The sequence below is a fragment of the Archocentrus centrarchus genome, chromosome 7, assembly GCF_007364275.1.
Source record: "Archocentrus centrarchus isolate MPI-CPG fArcCen1 chromosome 7, fArcCen1, whole genome shotgun sequence".
Taxonomy (NCBI): Eukaryota; Metazoa; Chordata; class Actinopteri; order Cichliformes; family Cichlidae; genus Archocentrus; species Archocentrus centrarchus.
Window position 1 is genome coordinate 19,764,667 of NC_044352.1, and position 12,245 is coordinate 19,776,911.

A 12,245-nucleotide genomic window follows, 5' to 3' on the forward strand; every position below is an offset into this window, starting at 1 on the left:
TGAATTTTTTATTTTTTTTCCCCCTTTTCTTCACTGTATGTAATTACATGGACATGTAATTTAGGTTAATGCTCATTGTTAAGTGCATTCCCAGGAAGGAGACTGATCAGCTTCCTGATAAGCATTCCTGTCTTGATTCCTTTGCTTTGCTGCTAACCATCTGTCTGCCAGCCTGGATTTTAGTCTCGGAAGTCTCACTGCTCACCGTGTTGCTTTTATTACCTGAGCTTGTCAGCCATACCTGCCATATCACTGCATGGTGCTCACACACCTAACCAAGAGGAAACTCTGGCTTTACCCCCTCACTTCTTAACAGTATTCATCGTTTTCTTTCTTTCTTTTTTTTGGTTTGTTTTTAACATCCTGCTCTGTTCAATTTTCATGTAAATTACAGCAGTCATGTTTCGTTTGGAGAATTTCTTTCGGTGGCAAAAACCCACGTTTGTGGTTCTGATTGTTTTGTTATAATTCTATTTCTTTTGATATAAGGAATTAAATGGATTTTTATAGTAGAAATGTACGATGGCCCTGTCTGTCATTTGGAAAGATGGAGAGGAAAAGCAGTCCCTCGTTATTTCATGCTTTAGAACATCAGAATATATCCTCACTTATCGTTAAAGAATTAAGAAATAAAACACCAACATGTAGAAAGCACTTGTTTGGATGTTGCTTAATCCAAAAAGACTCCTGATTTGTAATGAAAGTCTTTGGTCTTGTTACATAAATCATCATATTTATTAAACAGGAAGTGTCATCTTTCAGTCAATGGACAATACCAAGGATAGCTTCTTTCAAAAAGTATGTTTTGATTTGAATGCGCATTACAATAAAGAATAGTGTTTCATACAATCTTGAGCCGAATTTAAGTAGTGTTAAAATGTATTGCTCCCTTTGTGCCAATGTCATGCAACTCTCTAAAGCTGTTAGGAGGAATAGTCTGTATTAAAAAGGGGAGAAGAAGCAGCTTTAAACGCCCTTCATCCTTCATCTGTTAATACATTTAAAGCAGGCTAACCAAACACCATGTGTTCCTTTTAAGCAGCAGTCCATGTGGAGTCTCCTTCATACTTTTGTCACCTCCTAACAGTCGCTTAAGGTGTGACAGGAAGTGTCGTCAAGGCACATAATATTCAGTTTTTAACCACCACTTTGGCGAGGCCCAAAGACCTAATGACTCTCATGTCAACTGTTCTGAACTCTAAGCCACTGATGTACTAGAGGTAAATAAGAAATAATCTACCTTTAAGCTTTTTTTTTTGTGCTATTTTAAAGCCTGAAATTTCCACTTGCATATTGTTGTCAGTATTATAAGGCTAATGTTATAGTACAAGACAGTAAAAAATACAATCTTTAACAAATGAAAGATGTAAAATAAACAAATTATGGCTGACTGACGAGAAATAACACTGTTTACACAAAAAGGCACTTCTTAAGCGTAACATGAAACATTGGAGTAATTTGGTTTGTCTAGCTTGACAAAAAGAACCAGTACAGTGATGGTCTTTGCTCCCAGATACAATCAAAATAATCTTAAATCTGATTGAATGCGTTTTGAAGACTTGGCATAACGCTGTGAAACAGTCCATGAATGTCCGTTATAATGTTGCACCTTCTCTGTTACTTGAAGAACGTTTTGCAGGTGTCTTCAAGGCAGACATCCCAGCAGCAGCAGATGAGTTGGTAATTTATCTTGGCTGCCTCCCAGTCTAAGTCCTGCTATGACTGCGTAATCTGAGGAAATTAATGGGTTTTAGGAATGTCCACATTACGATCCACATGCTGGCAGGCACTTGTTAGTGAAAGCACAGTTCCTCCTCCAGTCCTCAGTTGGCCTCACCTGTGTTGTGGTCATCCTCCCAATGGTCAGTGCCAACAGTGCAGGGAAAGCCTTCTGCTCGCAGTGACAAAGGAGTACCGTGTTGTGCTTCTGTAATCATGCCTGCTCACTTAAAGTGGTTGTAAAGGGCATCCATAAATAAATAAATTACCCAGCTAAAACAAGGGCTTTGTCCTGTCCTCCCTTTTTCAGTCTTTGTGATCTGCAGCCTCAGGGTTGAGATGCGCCACTGGGACAAAGGGAGGCGGGTTACAACAGGGAGGGGAGTATAAGTGACGAATAAGTGGTTTAGGGTCTCTTCCAACCGCTCCGGATCAGCGCGTCCGCTCGCAGGAAAGGCTGGTTTCGGAGATCTGTGAGTAGGCGTGGAGATAGGGGTGAGAAACGGGGGATACACATGTTAGAGGAACAAGAGGCCAATCTGTAAATTTGCTTCTATTTGTATTTGATTTTTCTTAAAAAGTGTTTTTAAGCAAGAAGTGCAGAGGACATGGACATACACTCAGTTCTCACTTTATTAGGTATGCCTAATTTCTATGAATTCTTCCATCCAATTTTTATAAATGAGCTTAACCTAAAAAAAACAGGAACACCTCACTGTATAATGCAGTATATTAAAACAACACCACAAACCACATCCCTTTTCTTTATGACAAAGCTGAAACTACGAAAGTAGCCTTTATTGCAGGACTGTTGTTAGTCTGCATTAGTTTGAGCTCCCCAATAAACTGACAACTGAGTGTTTATGGTTATATATATATTTTTCAAACAATTCCAGAAAATCTGGAAACACTTGTGCAGTTAAATTTTGTGTTAAAGCTGAAAATGTCTATTAGAGCTACAAAATTAGCAAATACAAATGACGCGTTCCCATAACCTTGTATTTCAGCTGCTAGTAGTAGTGCACCAAAACAGAGAAATTCAAGGCTTTGAGAACGTGATTATGGCAACTGTGGAACACTTAACAACGAAGTTAAAAAGTAGCCGTCAAGGTTACGATACAATGGTCAACAAGCTCTTGAGTGTGTAGATAATCATACATGATGGTTGTGACAGACAGGGAAAAAAAATGAATACAGACTGTATTCACCAAGTTTGTGTTTTGTCTTCTAGAGCCTGTTGACCAAATAGCTGTTGAGCACACTGCGGATGACATTTAGCAAAGACAAACATGGCGGACACTGCTGACAGGTGAGAGGTAAATAAACAATGGACAACATGCAACACGTAATAGGAAGGGGTGAGGATGGTACCCATCTCTAAGGGTACCATTATGCATTAAAACTGAAAATGCCGTTGGTGTTTCTCCTGAGGCAGACCTTGTAGAAACTTAAACGTCTGAATTCATACTTAACGGCTGTTTTCAAAGCAGGCAAGTCATTTCTCAACAATACTACGCTAACTGGCTTCTTGGTATTTCTATAACCTTTAAGTTAGCTATCTTTATGTTGTTTGCTAAAGCAAATTTTAGTTTTTTTTTTTTTTTTTGTGTGTGTGTTTGTGTTTCTTTGCTTGCGTCTGAAGCACTAGCTGAAGCAGCTGACATCACTGTAGCAGCACACAGGAGCTGGAGGGCCAAGCAGGCCAGGTTTCAGCCAGGCTACCTTTCTTACCCTCTCTTAGGAGTGGGAAATACTGTCATTAATCTTCTTTTCAGCTGGAGGGGGTAGAATAAACAGTGGTGGTTGAGGAAAGAAGAGTCACATGTTAGCCGGAAAAACCAACACCAAACAAGTTAGTCTCATGGAACAAGGCAGTGCTGATAAAAAAAAACAGTCTGTTAGCCAAACCTCTTTATATTCAGTCTGTTGGTATCAGATCACTTAAAGGAATTATGGCATAATAATGCAAAGCCTATTGTGTCATGCAAGATGTTCTACACATGTTCACAGTCAGGACTGTACTTGCGAGCGTGTCAACATATTTTACACGCAAAAACATGTTGGCACTCAGTACAACTTTCTCTGCGCCAGGCAAAGAGGTTTGGCTGACTCCTATCACCAGACACCCGATAGGAGTCTTCTCAAGTAGAACACAAACAACCAGTGGCGGCCCAAGTTAGTTATCAGTAGTCGTAGTTGGAGTGGGTTGGGTTGGTATGACAGGAATCATGCTGCATGCATGGGGTGGTGGTAGTAGGGGAGAGGGGAGGTCAAGATGCATATGAGAGACACCTGGTCAACCTTGGCATTAAAAGGGAAGGGCTAGCAGTTGGCGTCGTCACAGAGGTTGGCTTCACAGAAGAAACGTGAGCCGCGTTTAGCAGTGCGGGCCGTGAAGGGCACGCTCTTCAGTACTGGGGGAGGAGTGGGAGGAAGAGAAAACATGTCACACCTGAGACACTGGCCTTAAGGGGGAGGGGCAAACCTTGTAAAAGCCTCATGTTTTTAATAAGGTTAAGGACATGCCCTGAAAGCCGTCCACTGGATAAAAGCCCTGTTAGAGCTCTGACAGTAGTGACACATAATCATTATTATTATTATCCCTAAAAGTATTATAATGAAGCAACATTTAGATTATTTACACTTTAGACAATGATTAATGATCACCACAAAAACATCAGTTAGTTGATGTGCTATGCTGAGGCTGTAGATGCAGTTTTTGTTTCTCCCAATAAAGGCTCAAAATGAAGTACGTTGTTACATGATTTAACTTTGGCATCTCCAAAGGTTAGATGCAGGAGAAGCAATTCCACATTGCCCAGTCAATTTTCACTGAGAGTAACTGTTTCTTTACGAACAGAATGCTTCTATTACTGTGCTATTCTAACATATTATGTCCACGTCTGTCCAGACTGATATAAAACGAGTAGTGAAGACTTTGAAGGAAATGAATAGGCAGCCATCAATGATTAGTGAGGCTAATTCATATCTGACTAAATGTGAAATACACTCACTCTCTCCCCCTCTGTATTTTTGTCTAACATTACTATGTTGTGGTAAAAATGACCTTTGATCTTTTGGATTTAACATATAATTTTATCCCAGTTTTGTCAACATTTGTATAAGACTTCCTCAGTTTGGAGCAAAAACATATTTTGTGAGGTCACGTAATGACTGAAATTTGAGTTCAAGTGACTTTTTGTCCAAATTAGAAGAAATTCTACAGATGGATGTACAGAAAGCCAAAAATCTGATGCCTCCAGCCACCGGTGCTGAAGGCTGTCGTATATCCTACTTATTAGTATCCCAATTTACTGAATTTCTCGAGTGCTGGCCTTTCTGAAAACATACATTCCAAAGCTCAACAGCATACCACCAGAGTAGACGGTATGTCATGGAACAACCACTGCTATATGCTGTGCTCCAGATGTGCTGGTGTCTGAACTACGTAACACAAGGTGCACTTCAAAGGAGCTGAACAGTGAATGACCACAGTCATCCTCAACCTGGGCACACCGGGGCTGCTGGCACGCACACGGATTCTTTTTACAGCTCTGTCTGGCCCACCTGTGATGATGTCTTCAATAGTGCCATCCTTGCCCTCGTACACGGGCCGGTGGTCTTTGGCTTGCCGCCTGCGCAGCTCTGCGATCAGCTCCTGCTGCTGATGCCTCTTCGTCTGGGCCTGGACCTGAACCAGCGGAAAGGATATTTGTACTTTTCTCTGTGCTTCTTGGCCCAAGGCAAGGCTTTATTTAGCACTGAGTAAATATGTGATTGATTTCATTCAGCTCAGCGGCATGCACTTGGACTGTACCTTAGGGTCACGCTGTTTGGCCTCCTGAGCCAGTAACTTTTCTCTCATTACTTCCTCTTGCTTTTTCCTCTGTTCGTTTTCTTCCACTGCATCCTGTTGAGAAGAGAAATTGTGACACATCTGTGACAAGAAACTGCAGTAGAAATAAACCCCAGTCAACACACTTGTGGGGGTCTGTGAAGAATAGAGAACAGTTCAAAAGTTGGCCATAAACAGGAAAGGCATGCTTTACTAAACATGCCCACGACCACAACCACACTTTAAATGAATAGTTTGGCATACCGGGAAAGTTAGACAAAAGAATCAATAAGTATGGTAAATTTGACACTACAGACAATTAATAATTAGCTGAACTGGCCATCAATTTTATCATCCAACTCTCTCCAAGGACACAAATAACCTAAGTGATATCTTGTTACTAGGCCACCAAGAAAAAGACAGTGATTTTACAGTTAGCAACAAATTATTTAAAGTTACTCTTTCTTCTTTAACTTCTTTAAGCTCTACAGGAGATCCAGCTTTTCTTGTGTTAATTTAGAGTTGGGTTTGAAATTGTAACCTTCTCTTTCTTGTTAGTTTGTTTAGTACTGTGGCTTTATTTCTACTCTTGGCGGCTCTGTTTGTTATTTTTGGCTTCTGCTCTCACTTAAGTTAAATTAAAGCTTCTATGTCTGGCAATGAAAAGCCTTAAAAAAGTGAATAAACTAACTTCTCATATTCTGTTACTCTAGGTAAGTCTGTGTCGAGTCACATGCACACACTCAAACAGACACATGAGTCCAGAAATGATTGTGTTGCACATTTCCTTGAGCAGATCCCATAAATCCAGATGGAGAACAATCTCAGGAAGTGTGCTGTGTGTTGGGGCAGGGCGAGGCTGTCCGGAGGTAAAGGGGAGGAGGGATGGAGGGGAGAACCAGTCTAAACAGCACAGCTGCAGCTCTAAAGTCAGGCCCAGCTGGCCTTTCCTGTTTTTTGGCCTGGGACTATACGCCACGTCCTGTGCCACAAAAGCAACCAAAGCTCTGCCCTGCTCTGCTCTCAGCAGGACTGACAGCAAACCAGGGAACTTCCCAAATTACCAGCTGAGAAGGCTGCTCCCTGTCAGGACAGAAGCGAGGAACGATACAAAGATGAAGCTTCTGCGTGGTATCCTCACCTTGTAGGCCTTCATGAAGCGCACAAACACAGGGAAGAACACAGAGGGTGGAGTCGTCTTGGCACTTTCTCCAAAGTAGCTCACCACACTGTTAAAGGCTTCCTAGAATTGGGAAAGAGAATGTTTGTAAACACTGTCGGGTTAGGAGTCATGAGCGGCTTTGCATCAGATGTCAGTGAGATGAATGTGGGAGAGAGGTTTCATTTTGATTTGTTCCAGTAGATGCTTTGAGGTTTTGGAGGTGTTGGATACCTCTGCTGTTTTTGCGTCTTTCTGTAGCTTGTCCAGCTGTGAGTCACTAGCCTGGACAAAGCTTTTCAGGACTGAGTGATCATGGAGACTGCACTCTCTGCGGATAAGATCCATGCCTTTCCCCAGCTCTCGAACATCCAGCAGGACGTTTTCCAAAGACACTTCACATGCAGACAGTAGAGCATATTTTTAAGTATATTATGTAGCAGTTCAGCTATTTCTGTGTCTCCAAATCGTTACTGGCAGTTGAATATTTGGTGCACGCTCACCTGCTGCAGCTTTTTCCACAAAGTGCAATTCATTGTAGAAGTTGGCCAGTTCGGGGTACTTCTCCTTCACTATAAGAGCTATGTAGTGGAGCAATGTCATCTTTCTGTCTGTAGACTTAGTGTCCAGAAGCTGTGTAGTAAAAGAAAAAAAAAAACAAACATTATTAGAAAAAGTAATTGAACAATAAACTTTATGGCACATTTTTGTGCTGACTGGCATTGCAATAAACTTCACTCCTCATTACTCACCAGATCAAGACTTTGTAATTTGAAACCATAAACACAGCCTCGTTTGCTGCTGTTCATGTAGTTTCCTAGGGCTAAGATGATCTACAAGTAAACCAAAAGAGCTGAGTGAATATGCATGAAAAATACAAATGCTGCCATTGTGAAAACACCAAGTAAACAAACATATCTTACTTCAAGCATTCTCTTGAGCTTTGGAGAGGACTTGATTGAGCCAGAAGCAGCAATGATGGCGTTGAGCTGCGGCGTGAGCATGTTCACGTTGTCGGCAAAGTTCCCAACAAAGGTGATAATGTTCATTCTCTGCGTCAGCCTCTCAATTTTGCTGAATAGTAACATGAAGCGATCTTCCTCTGCTAACTGATCCAGCGGACGCCGTTCGCGCTCGTACTGACGCAGCACCTTCACTTCCGCGTCGCTGGGCAGGAAACGCATCAGGCACTCCACAAAGTCAACGGGTAAGGCCTTGAGGTCGAATCTGAGTAAAAATAACATGTTGCCAGTGACTTGCTTTAGAGAAAATTCTTAAAGTATTGCCTTTATGTTCAAGACGGGCGCATACTTCTCTATCGCTTTGCAGATCTCTTCTGTGGTCTTGTTAGCCTTTCGCAGTGTGATGGCTAAGTTCTTGGAGCGATTGGCGTCCAGAAGTGTGACTTTGTTTGCCGCCTTCTGAGCTACTTTGCTCTTTGGACAGGAAAGATCCACAACTGGACCCTGGGCTCTCGTCTTAAATAGCTCTTCAAACCTCTCCAGATCCAGCTCCTGCACATGAATGACACTCAACTCACTTGTTGTAAACTTATGTATGTTATTAACCTGGTATTACCTTGTATTACCAAGCTACTAAATCCCAACTCTGACCAAGCCAGCCCTATCATGATGAAACCTGAGCTTTTGATTACTGAAATCCCAAACTGTTATTGAGATTACTGCTAATTTACCATTTTATGCTTAGGACATTTAAAATCAAGATCTAAATCCAGTCCCATCGCCAGATCTCAGTCTTAAGGGGGGCTTATGAAATCCAACAGGGGGGCACCACTATTATTAGCTTGATTAGTGATCTGGCTTGGGTGAGCGGGCCAGGGCGGGCCCAAGCGTATCAGTGGGTGGGCACGGCCCCCTAGGGCCCGCCCATAGCGACGGGTCTGTCTAAATCTACACACAAAAGAACTTTAATTTACCTCCAGCACACGTTCATCATCAATCTCGTTGAAGACCGTGCCGTTGATCTGATTGGGCTTCAAGGCCGTCCAGTTAAACACAGGCAAGCGGAACTTTGTCTTTATGGGCTTCTTGATTCTGATAGCTGTGGTGAAGTAATTGTTAAATTAATTATAGTACAAATGGACCGCATTTCTACTGTAATTGCTTTGTTACTTCAAGCTTCATTCACCCATTCACACATTCATACCAGCACCTTTTTTCTATGCCTAAGTGCTTTTAACGTAACATTCACACACTCGCACTCTGAGAGATGCAACTCGGGGGCAACTCAGTATCTTGCCCAAGGATACTTCAACACACAGACCAGAGGAGCCAGGGATTGAACCACCAACCTTCTAATTAGTAGACACCTCCTGATCCACAGCCACCCACAATCCTATACTCTACTGTGAACATTGGAATTAAAGGCAAAGATGCTCAAGTCTAATTTTGTGTGCACACTCACCTGACAGACCTACACTCAAGAAGACAGAAGGAGAAGCTTCTGGCAGAGGAGGAGCAAGGGGTGGAGGTGGTGGTGGGACTGGCGCAGTTGGCCCTGTAATTAATATAGAAGAGAATATTACTATATTCATTGCATGCTTTGTTCTTCTTATGTTCTATGTGGAGTTGCCACCTTTGCCTTACACTTAGAAAAACCTGATAAAGTCTAGTTAGGATAAAAGGCTGGAAAGTGCTCCAACAGTCAGCGCAGTCATTCTGCACACAAAGGAAACGAGCCTTATGTTTCCCTTTCCTGTCTGGCTTAGAAGCACACTGCCGTGACCCATCACTTAGTTTGGCACAAAGTAACAAAGATGGGGAACTGAAAATAGACCTGCTCTGAGGGTCCCCCGATGAGAAAGTCAACTTTCACACACATGTATATATGAATCACCAGACTGTTGGTCACAGTCTCATCATCACCTGAAGCAGATGGCAGAGGAGGCGGAGGGGGAGGAGGTGGTGGAGGAGGAGGAGGCGCTTCGCTGGCTGGTGGTAAACTTGTATCAGGTCCTCCCAGCTCTATCAACCCAGCTGTTGAAACCAAAGACAGCTGCCCAATGTCCCCCAAAGGTATCCCAGCGCCGCCGACGCCCAGCGGCTCGATGGCAATGTCCCCATCCGGTTTCTTGTGCAAACGGATGGTGCCCTGCTGTTCGAGCTCCAGCAGACGCTTCTCGATGTTGAAGTGCCTCTGAAATGCAGCGTCCTTCTCCTTGATCATCCTCCTCAGGGTGTTAACCTGGGTGCTGGTTGACTCGTATGTCTCCTGAGCAGTCAGCAGGGGGTGATAAAGAGCACAGTGCAGTGACTCCACAAGCTAAACAAACATCCTGTCTCTTTGTGACCTAATTTGCTAATACAGCAATTTAGCCACAAGCATATGAACCAGATCTCTGCCGGCACATTAATTGAAGCCTTTATGATGCGAGGAAAGCAAGAAATATTAAATCACCACGGCTGTGGCTTACCCGTATTACATTCAGGTCCTTATCTTTCTGAAGGAGCAGCTTCTCCAGATCAGCTACTTTCATCATTGTTTCATTCTCAACCTCCAGAAGCTTCTCGGTCACCTGGGAAAGAAGACCGAGCAACAGAGAGATGAGAGAAGGAAAGAATTGATCCACACAATGGGCATCTTTCCCAGCTTTACTTCCCTACCTCTCCTTTCCACACACTGCATCATCGATGAGAAATAAGATACAGCAAGCAGGATGATGCAGCAAGAACATGACACAGCTTTTAGTTTTGATTCTACATTACACATCTTGCAAAGGAATTCACCGAGAATCTTCACCCTCTCCCTCCCCCATCATTTCTGACCTCTGAGAGCAGAGTTTGTTATGAAATTCCTAGAATGATGTCAGGGGCTGCCTACGACCTTTCCATGTGAAGAAGGTCTTTGCAAAGCAGCGTGGGATACAAAGGCAATAGTCCAGAAAGATCGAGCCAACACAAGAACAATAATAAGATTGTTTCACGCACTCTATTTTCCAGCATTCCCCACCCAATTATTATCCTGAACCACTCGTGAAGTGCAAACACCGTGTAGATTTCTAATTACCATGTAGAAACAGCCAACTTAAGTACATAGCTGGTGAGCCACAACAATCTCATAAATGTGCATAGAGAGCAGTGTTGGTGGTCCAGACTGGGTGGTGCACTTACATGGGACAGGTGCTCCTCTAGTTCCTCTACCTTCTCCAGCGCCGCATTCTTGGTTTCTGCATCTTCTAGCAGGCCACCCACATCAAATACGTTATCAAGGTAAGCCTGGATTTGCACCGACAGCTTGTCACTCTCCGTATGTTTAGATTTCTGACAAGAGAGGATTAAATTCCGAATTAGCGGCACCCCACAAATAGTCTCCACGTGCACAATGAGAATGATCGGCCCACTTTAAGCACAACATTATTTCTTTACCTCCAAGAAGTCATCCAGTCCCAGTTTGGTGAATTCATACTGCAGATGCACTCTGAAGTTCATGTCCTCGACTGAGTGGACCACAATGTTGATGAACTGCATGCAAGCAACCTGGAGAACAAATGCAAACAGTCATCCGCTCATTAATACAATTTATATACTTGATATTAACATGTAATCTGTATCTGGATACATTATCTTGAAACTGATATGCAGTCCAATGGTTTTTGCTTATATACCTGCTATAAAAGTGTGTTTCTCCTCATGCAGATATTCATAAAAAAGACCTTTGGCATTTGAGTCAAATATATTTATTTGTTTGATGGATATACACACATTCATGCCAAAAAGGCTGCATCTATACATAACAGAACACTTGTCTTACCATGAAGTCAATGTTTCCCTCCTCACTGCGGAAATAATCCATCAGCCTCTCAAAGCGATGCTTCTCTTTGCAAACCTGAAATACAAAATGTGAAGCAACACAAAGATTTTTTTCTTTTAATATGTAATGATTGGTTTCAAAACAAAAGACTGTTTGATTTAGACAAGAATAGGAAAATATCATCTATATTCATGCAATAAACTCAAGTCCACTACATTTTTCTCCATTGTTTTTTAAATTATTTTATTTTTATAGTTTTTTTGGAGAACACCAGACAGAGATGTACATGTATATGAAGGATGTTGCTTTTAATAGAAAAATAAGTCCTTCATAACCTTATTCTTTTCCAGGTGCATAAAAATCCACATCCATATCTTACAATCCTAAAATATTGTAGTTGTGGCTCTAAAACTTGAGCATTTGTACAACTCCAGCTGAACAGCATACGTGGCCGCCTTCTTGTAAGATCTCAGAAACCTGTCACTTTGTGTTAATGCTTAATTTTGGAAAATTACCAGATTACCATGCTGTTTTCCACCAGAGAGTTGATTAGCTCTTGCATCTCACTGAGGCGTTCGACTACAAGGCAATTTGTCCAGTTCCAGAGTTTGGGTGATTGTGCAGGCAGAAACTAAAAGGCTAAGCAAATCTTTGTGGTCCACTGGCTCCCACAGGGGAGTTGATTCTTATGATTGTTCAAGGTTAGCTAACATCTGGTATCGTAATGAGTCTAATAATCTCAGACAAGCCACCATAGAGCTT

The 12,245-nt window shown here is 42.3% G+C and overlaps 1 protein-coding gene across 5 annotated transcripts in view; it reads right to left on the reverse strand.

Moving 5' to 3' along the window:
- Window positions 1-711: 711 nt before the first annotated feature.
- fmnl3 (formin-like 3) overlaps window positions 712-12,245 on the reverse strand; it is a 33,051-nt gene continuing 21,517 nt past the window's right edge. For 3 of the 5 annotated variants that reach the window (XM_030733088.1, XM_030733090.1, XM_030733087.1), the window contains 17 exons: window positions 11,484-11,558; window positions 11,099-11,209; window positions 10,844-10,993; window positions 10,147-10,248; window positions 9,599-9,944; window positions 9,138-9,230; window positions 8,650-8,774; window positions 8,025-8,227; window positions 7,637-7,940; window positions 7,466-7,546; window positions 7,217-7,346; window positions 6,948-7,108; window positions 6,696-6,797; window positions 5,537-5,629; window positions 5,287-5,410; window positions 4,012-4,133; window positions 712-2,190 (listed from right to left, as the gene is read on the reverse strand). In XM_030733088.1, the coding sequence (XP_030588948.1) occupies window positions 4,042-4,133; window positions 5,287-5,410; window positions 5,537-5,629; window positions 6,696-6,797; window positions 6,948-7,108; window positions 7,217-7,346; window positions 7,466-7,546; window positions 7,637-7,940; window positions 8,025-8,227; window positions 8,650-8,774; window positions 9,138-9,230; window positions 9,599-9,944; window positions 10,147-10,248; window positions 10,844-10,993; window positions 11,099-11,209; window positions 11,484-11,558 (2,292 nt within the window). In that variant the 3' untranslated portion in view covers window positions 712-2,190; window positions 4,012-4,041. The remainder of the gene's footprint in view (window positions 2,191-4,011; window positions 4,134-5,286; window positions 5,411-5,536; window positions 5,630-6,695; window positions 6,798-6,947; window positions 7,109-7,216; window positions 7,347-7,465; window positions 7,547-7,636; window positions 7,941-8,024; window positions 8,228-8,649; window positions 8,775-9,137; window positions 9,231-9,598; window positions 9,945-10,146; window positions 10,249-10,843; window positions 10,994-11,098; window positions 11,210-11,483; window positions 11,559-12,245) is intronic. The other 2 variants (XM_030733086.1, XM_030733089.1) reach the window with 2 other exon arrangements.